At 47.0% G+C, this 8,598-nt stretch overlaps 1 protein-coding gene and 1 long non-coding RNA gene across 2 annotated transcripts; one reads left to right on the top strand and one right to left on the bottom strand.

Annotated features, from left to right (window-relative positions):
* Nucleotides 1-1,781: 1,781 nt before the first annotated feature.
* Nucleotides 1,782-4,822, bottom strand: LOC306811537. The gene is made up of 2 exons (XR_013776689.1): nt 4,689-4,822; nt 1,782-4,324 (listed from the first exon to the last, which is right to left on the bottom strand). It is a non-coding gene; the product is annotated as an uncharacterized lncRNA (long non-coding RNA).
* A 28-nt stretch (nt 4,823-4,850) lies between these two features.
* Nucleotides 4,851-8,005, top strand: CCN2 (cellular communication network factor 2; the record flags this gene model as incomplete). Its single annotated transcript, XM_079325251.1, has 5 exons — nt 4,851-5,234; nt 5,361-5,583; nt 5,699-5,950; nt 6,175-6,386; nt 6,692-8,005. The coding sequence occupies 5 exons, from the start codon at nt 4,851-4,853 to the stop codon at nt 6,986-6,988; spliced, it is 1,368 nt and encodes a 455-aa protein (XP_079181377.1). The 3' UTR covers nt 6,989-8,005.
* Nucleotides 8,006-8,598: the final 593 nt, after the last annotated feature.

The following is an 8,598-nucleotide window of genomic DNA, read 5'->3' as shown; positions in this document are numbered from 1 at the left end:
CATTGTGTTCCTTTGCAGGTCAGCCGATGCACTGTGCTTATGAAGTCCTCCAGAGACATTACAGACCTACACAATAAGCCAACTCTTCCACTTCCTCTGGAAGGACTGTGTAAACAGAAAAGCCCACTACACCAAGGTCAGTGAACTGAGGTTGCAACAAAAATGGGGGAGACATTTCTCTTTTCTCCCCAAAGAAACCACTTTGTCACCCACACATGTAAAAGCATTGACCCTATCCTATCAGACAACATGGCAAATATATCCCACAGGATTCTCCCCAGGCCTCTACTCCACAGCAGCTACAATATCAAGAGATCACATAGTTTATGGCAAAGCAAACTGCATTTGTTAAGGGAAGTCACTAATTGGGTCAAATGTTAATTAAACACTGATGTCTCAGCTTGGGGAGAAAAACCCACAAACCCTCAAAACTTACACTGATAGTTCCTGAAAGAAGCAGGTTGAGAAACTGAAAACAACATTACATGCATTGTAGACTAAGCAGATCTGATTCATTCCTGCCCACATAATCCACGACAGAGTGGGAGGAAGTGTTCGCCCAGCTGTTTTCCACGTGGTTCCTCTGAGAATCTCAAAAGGATTTCTGGTGTATGTTTTGAGTCAATCCCTGGCCAGATTTCCTCTCCAGACAGCAACACTAGCTTTTTATGAATTGTTAACCATTTATGGGACAATTGTCAAAGGAATGACTAGTGACTCACTGCAGTCCTACACTAGTTGACTTACTACAGCAAGAGGTTGCAACCCTCAGTCAAATCTGAGAAATAAGCAACTGAAAGCTCTATTTCCTTACTCACCTTTGTGAGCCATGGAAGGGCTCTACGCTTCCCCAGAAAAACCCAGGACACAGCCAGCCTCCTCACAGAAGTAGTGAATCCTGCTCCTACACTGCTTCTAAGACCAGATCTGTGGCAACTCTTCAAAATAAAATAAGATGAACTGAATCTGAGGATCAGTGGGTAAAGGACATTTGTCTTTACAGTACTCGTAATCTTACTTTCACACAAACAGTTTTACATGTGCTTTGAATATCCATTTAGCTTATTCTGCTTCCAGTAATCACTTTGCTGGTTTAAGACTATGCACATTCACAAAAGCTGCAGTTACTTTTTAAGAATAAAGTCAATTGCCTAAAGCAGCATTCTCAGGGATTCTAGAAGCAACAAAATATTTGCATGTTAACACATAAAGAACAACATTTAAGAAAACAACAAAACTCAGATCTGCTAATGAGAATCACATCTGATGATTTTGCTTTAGCACATTGGACTTGGGCTTTTCAAGTCATAGTATTTTGATGGCCAACAGAGCATTTAGTGAACCACCCAACTGATGCTAGCAGAGAATCTGAACCAGTATCTTGAGGAATTTGGACTAGTCCACCATTTCAGTGGCAAACATTTCCATAGGCCCTACCACCCACTGCCCCTCCCTGCCTTCTTATTCTGGTTCACTTTGGGGAAGAGTTAATGGCTCTCATTACTAAGATTAGCTGACATGAATTGTCATGGTTCCAAGGTGAAAGGCTTTGCACCACGCTAATAAACTACACAACATGGATAAGTTGCTTGACAGATCCTGGGAAATGCGGTCCTTTCTTTGCCTTTGTTGATTCATGAGTTCACACATCTCCCCAGAGAAGGATGTGTTCAGCAGTAAAGTTCAGCAAGTGGTCTACTTCAGAGCCTTTTCTATGCCTACAGATACGTAGAATAAGCTACCAGATTAATTCTAAGAAAGAGAAATGCCAGGCAACCACATTCATGATGGAATAAATCTCTTTATTTTTATTCTGTGTCTATTTCTGAGCTAGCAGAGTAAGTCTTTCTTGGAATCAGCATTTTAAGCAAAAGCCTACTAACGTAACTTTAACCAGACCTCTCAGAATTTTGAGATGTATTTATTACAATTTTAAAGAAATATCCTGGTGAGCATTTTGGGAAAGGAACTAATTGGCACACTAACCCTGAAGCAAGCCAGAAATGTCTGAAGCCAGCTACAAGCCTATCGTGATGATAAACAGCTCAGGGTCCAGATGTCCATATATGGCAAGACTTCCTATAAGACTGACAGTACTGTATGTGCATTGCGTATGGTTGTTGGATCAGATTCACATTCCTCGGGTATGTTTCTCTGGGAGCTTTTGATTTCCGCTTTGAGGGCTGGCTCAGACCTCCAATTGCTCTTATAAAAAAATATCTGTGACTGAAAGTTGAAAATGTGCAAGATTCTTTCTTTAAGTACACAAACACTCCAAGTCTAGCCACTTTCCTGTAGTCTTGCCAGGTTTTCACTATGTCTGATACCTGATCAAGTGACTTTTTGGGGGGAAGCAGGAAAAAAAAAAAGAAGGAAAAACACAAGAGAGGAATGTAGCAATCCACACCTGTACATTTTACAAGACTTCACCAACTGAAGCTGATGTAGACACACACATACCATATATAGCTGTGTAAACAAGTCTGCAAGGCTGGTGTAGTGAATTCCTAGTTTCAGCAGAAAAAATACACTATCTTAAAAGCATGTGCTGTATAAACACCTGCATGGAAGTCAAAATTAGTGCATTTTAACCATTTTATGCATCAATGCCAAGATGTACTCGTCCAACCTGTGGCATGCTCAAGAGGCACCTGGATGTGGCATCTGGGGATATGGTTTAGGGGTGATTATGATGAGGCCACATTGCTGGCTGGACTAAATGAACTTGAACATCTCTTCCAACCTCGAGGATTTTGTGATTGTCATCAGAAAGGGCAAGCTGAAGATTGATTGGAGTCTGCAAGAACTGCCTTTGCTTCCAAGCTGCCTGTGCCCCTGTGCTTACATACACAAGCACCAATGAGGTCCCATTGTGACACACCTAGCATGGAAACCAAGAGGACCAAAAGGCACTTCTGTGGACTCTGGTTCTTACCTACCAGCATGTGCTGGTACAACTTGTAATTTAGTGGGCTAATGCCTGATCCACAGCGGTGCAAGACCAGAATTAGTTCTGAATTCAAGTAACTATTCAAGCCGTTTTTCTCAGGGCAGCAAGTGTATGGGGCTTGCTGTACTTGGCCAGCAGTGGGAGGACTTCGGACAGATTTATCCTTTAATTTTGGATTTCCTGGTTTTCTGGTAGTTTGTTACTTTTAAACATACTTTTTCTGTCAGTGAGATTCTTAGGTTTTGTTTAATAAAATTGTATCTCTGAAAAAACCTCTTACATGGAAAGTTATAAAACATGTCTAGAGCCTCTCTCTCCCTCTCTGATGTTCTCCTACCATATTTAGGCATTTAAAAAAGGCATTCTGTTTACCTGGTTACATTTGCATTTTGGTATGCATGTCATACATAGTTTGGTACACATACTATTTACCCAGCACTGAGGCCACTGGAGACCTTCAAGTAAATACAGATTTTAGGAGACCTCATGGCTTTGGGAACATATATTATTTACCATAACTGTTCTTCTGGGATTCATTTTTTCTTTCAAAGCCAATCTAATTTATTTTAATGGAGAATTTCAAGTAGAAGAAATGATATCCAAATGACTTTACCAGACACAGTACAATGCTGGCAGAATGTAAGTAGCAGTTTTACAGCACAATGGTCCTACTGGGGTGTTACATGGAAGACCTTCTTTTCCCCTCATGAATCCAGTTTTATTGCTGCATGATAGCATGGAAGTATGCCTAGATATGGAGGGATGGAAAAAAGTGGGGAGCAAGGGAGAATGCCAGCAGAGGAAAGCCTGCACAAAAAAGATGAGATCTCTTAAGGTAACTACCAGATTTTAAATTGCTTAATGCGTTGCATTAAGCTGGTCTCCCTTACTAAACACTAACATACTTCCACAGGTCAAAAGCCAAAACATTGGCATTCCTTGCGTTAAAGCGGAGGTCAAACAACATGACATCACTGAATATTCAAATCATGCACAGGAGGCGGGGGAAGAGCCATCCTCCCAGATAAAAAAAAAACAAAAAAAAAACCAAAAAAAACCAACAATAATCATAGCAGTTATCTGCAATGACTTAATACAAGCCACAATGCTTAGGTCCTGGGTTCAGTCAAATACAAACCACAGTGTTAAGGTTTTGGCTGAGTGAGGTGGCATGCCATTCTCTTCTTGTTGTAATCCTGGGACGGACCATCAGCAAGGTTGGAAGCAGGGATGTGCGAGGAACGTGTTGCTCAGAAATGACAGCTGGACACAGGCAGTGGGAAAATAATAGCCACTTCTTCCATGCTTCAGACTCCACTCGCTGTGCCAAGTATTTCAGAGTAAATAGGCACTCTCTCTATTCATAGAGAGCATCTATTAGGGAAGGAACACATTACAAATATTCAGTATGATTCAGTGGTACACAGAGTCAATTTATACCCGGTAGTGTAATTATACCTTTTTTCGGTGGTACCAAAGCGCCGGGACCGTTCGCCGCCGGACACCGGGTACCCCGCGGCACCACCGATCCACCGCCCCGCGTCCCCTGCGCCCGGGGGAGGGACGAGGGCCGAGCGGGCAGCACAGGGGAAGGGAAACAGCGGATTCCCCCGAACGCCCCTGGCAACCGCCCCGCCGCCCCCCTCGCCCCTTCCCGCTGGACCCGCCGCCCGCCTCGAAATAACGCGCTGCCGGGGGCGGGGGGCGGCCGGGAGCGCCGGCAGCGACGGGGACTCACATTTAAAACACATCAGGACGGAAAATAAAAAGCCGTGCTGGGGGGGTGAGAGCGTGCGCTGGGGGGGCGCAGCCGGAGGAATGCGGGATCAGGGGTCAGGGCCGCTCCGGGGCGGCGGCGGCGGCGCGGGGCGGGGCGGGCGGCGCGGCGCGGCGCGCAGGAATGCGCGGAATGTCGCTGTTTGTCCGCGGCCCCATTCAGCCCATTGGCGAGCCCGCGCCGCCGCCGCCTATAAAGGCGCGTCCGTCCCGGCACTCGGCAGTCACACAGCCACTCTCCCGCCGCACTCGGACGGAGCGAAGCGGAGGAGAGCGGAGCCGCGCAGCTCGCAGCAGCCACCCTCCGGCACAGCGCCCGCCGCAGCCCCGTCCGCGCCGCCGAGGAAAATCCTCCCTGCGGGAAGCTCTCGGCTCAACTCGGCTCCCCTCGCCGCCCAGCATCCCGACGCCGCCGCCTCGCCGCCCAGCAGCCGCTGACCGCCGCAGGATGGTCCGCAGCACCTTCGCCCCGTGGGCCGTAGCCCTGCTGCTCGCCCTCCTCAGCCCGGTAAGCGCTGCCGCCCGCCGCGCCGCCGCGCTGCCCCGTCCGGGCGCTCCCGGCCGCGGCTCTGACGGCCCCTCTCTCTCTCTCTCTCTCTCTCTCTCTCTCTCTGTGTCCCTCGGGCACTCGCAGGAGGCTCAGGGCCAGGAGTGCAGTGGACAGTGCCAGTGCGGAACGGGGCCGAGCCCCACCTGCCCCGCCGGCGTCTCCCTGGTGCTCGACGGCTGCGGCTGCTGCCGCGTGTGCGCCAAGCAGCTGGGCGAGCTCTGCACCGAGCGCGACCCCTGCGACCACCACAAGGGGCTCTTCTGCGATTTCGGCTCCCCCGCCAACCGCAGGATCGGCGTCTGCACCGGTGAGTGGGGACCGGGGCTGCCGCCCTCCGCGGGGCCGGGAAAGGGAGCGAGGGAAGCGGGAACCTCCGAGTCCACCGCCCGCCCGACTGACGCTCTGCCTCCTGCTCCTCGCAGCTCGGGACGGCGCCCCGTGCGTGTTCAGCGGCATGGTGTACCGGAGCGGAGAGTCCTTCCAGAGCAGCTGCAAGTACCAGTGCACCTGCCTGGACGGCGCGGTGGGCTGCGTGCCCCTGTGCAGCATGGACGTGCGCCTGCCCAGCCCCGACTGCCCCCACCCGCGCCGGGTGAAGCTCCCTGGAAAATGCTGCGAGGAGTGGGTCTGCGATGAGGCCAAAGAGCAGACTGCCGTGGGACCTGCACTTGCCGGTGAGTGGGGGGCTCTCTGCAGATGGCAGCCAGGGGAGGGGGCACCCTGCGTGGAGGCTGAAGGCACTGGGCTGGGTGGATGCAGGGCAGAGGCTGGAGGGCTGCAGATAGTGGAATCACCCCACGGAGTTAGTGTAGCTGCCTGGATTTCTCAGGAAAAGGAAGGAGCATTTAGAGGGCTGAGGTCAGGCAGTGGTCTCATTTTGGTTTTCTGTCTCCTGCAGCTTACAGACTGGAGGACACTTATGGTCCAGACCCAACAATGATGCGTGCCAACTGCCTGGTGCAGACCACAGAATGGAGTGCTTGCTCCAAGACCTGTGGCATGGGTATCTCTACCAGGGTCACCAATGATAATGCCTTCTGCAGACTGGAGAAACAGAGTAGACTCTGCATGGTCAGACCTTGTGAAGCAGACCTGGAGGAGAACATCAAGGTAAATACTATTATGTTTATGTATGCTGCACTAGGTTGCTTCCATCCAATGACCAGAAGTGCACTGCTGACAGGTAGTCAGTTTCAAGTGGTTTGAAATTTGAGTTTTACCCTAGTGGTGATCACTGTTTACAATTACATGTTCTTAGTTTTCTCTCATGCTGTATTATGGCACCATATAAGACAATCTTGCCTAATGATAGTACAGTAAGGATTAGCATGTCTGCTTGCCACTAATTTGCAAGCTCAGTGTGCTTTGTTAAAGCCTACCTTCTAAACATCTTTTATTCAATTCTATCCTAACAGAAAGGCAAAAAGTGCATTCGCACCCCTAAGATCTCCAAGCCTGTCAAGTTTGAGCTGTCTGGCTGCACCAGCGTGAAGACCTACAGAGCTAAGTTCTGTGGTGTTTGCACTGACGGGCGCTGCTGCACACCCCACAGAACAGCCACCCTCCCCGTGGAGTTCAAGTGCCCTGATGGGGAGATCATGAAAAGGAAAATGATGTTCATCAAGACCTGCGCGTGCCACTACAACTGCCCTGGAGACAATGACATCTTTGAGTCTCTGTACTACAGAAAGATGTATGGAGACATGGCGTAAAGCCAGAAGGAGACGCTAAGTACATTCTCAACTTGAACTGATTTGCATCTCATTTTGTAAACATGATTCAATAGCACAAGGTATTTAAATCAGTTTTATTTTTAATTTCAACAAACTGCTCCATGTGACTTAAGACAATTTTTCTACTGACCCCAAATGGTGGTTTGAAGAAGAACGTAAAACGGACAGTGGGACCACAGCAAGACACAGCTTCAGAACATGTTGTTCCTGAGGTGGTGTGGTGGGGTTAAGGGAAACAGGCAGGAAAAGCAGATTCAAGCAAATGTTCCCTTAATGTGGTACAGTGTGCTTCATCTAGTAGTGCAATTGAGAAGAGACCATTAGCATGTTTGCTGGTGCTTGGCTTAGAGACAGCAACAGCTGGAATGCAAACACCCAGCAAAGTGCTAAGCAGAAGGTGTTCTGTTAGTCAGGACAGTAATGTTTCAGCTCTGACACACTGATTCAGATGGCTTGGCCAATAAGAATCAGAATCATGTCAATTAGACTGGACAGCTTGTGGCAGTTAATTTATCTGTAACAAGCTACTTTTTATGAATATTGTAAATACTGTGTGTATATATATTTGTACAGTTATCTAAATTAATTTAAAGTTTTGTGCTTTTGTTTAATGCTTTGAAAGTTCAATGATAGCCTTCTTTTTTGGAACAAGATAGGTAAGATTTAAAGCTTGTTTGACAATGCATTCAAAGCATGAAATAGATACTCTAGTGGAAATTGTTCAGATAGGGCCAAATGGTGAGTCGAGGTCAAGACAAAGCTGAGGTGCCAGTAATGTTACAAAGCATTCAAAATGTGTTTACTTACTACTTTATAAGACAAGTGGCTTTAAGAGAAATGGCTGTTCTATAGCTCATCAGTCTTTCCACTTGAGCATTTGTTTCTTTCTTTGACTATGGCTCTTTTTGGACAGTTTATTTGTTGAGAAGTGTGACCAAAAGTTACATGTTTGCACCTTTTTAGTTGAAAATAAAGTATTTATATTTTTTATATAAATGGCTTGGTATTTCATTTACCTTTAGTCGCCACTATTCTTTTCTTGTTTCTAAAGGGGGCTTGCCTTTGCACTAGATGAAAATCAAGTAATGTGTGGTGGGTTCTTTCTCCAGAAGCACATATGCTTAGGAATAAGCTAATGATTTACTTACTCTGTTACTAGTGAACCAACTGTATTTAGAATGGAGGGAAGGGACAGGTTAGCTTTGCCAAGCCCAGTATGGCTTTGGGAAGTGCAGCTGGTCTCCTCATGCATCATGTCTAGTTTGAAGGGAGCCAGCTGATCACCATGGTATTCAACTGCTGCTGTAATACACCACACAACAAGCTTAATTTCATTGAGGTGTTCCACTGGTTAAGATTTGTTTTGAACTAGGAAAAGGAAAATATTTTTAATAACTATAAGCATTGTAGTGGTTCTTGTCTCAAATCCAGAAGTCTAAAATTTGGTATAATTCTCAGGGAAGAGCTAATGAGTTCTATCATAAAAATCACAAAATAATACAGATTGGAAGTGGCCTCTAAAAGACTTCTGATTTAACCTGCATGCACTGTAGGGCTAATTTAGATGTAGCTTTCCTGAATTAACACCA

Source organism: Erithacus rubecula (assembly GCF_903797595.1).
Source record: "Erithacus rubecula genome assembly, chromosome: 2".
NCBI classification, from domain to species: Eukaryota; Metazoa; Chordata; class Aves; order Passeriformes; family Muscicapidae; genus Erithacus; species Erithacus rubecula.
Note: the sequence above shows the minus strand (reverse complement) of the source record. Positions and strands in the feature narration are given on the sequence as shown.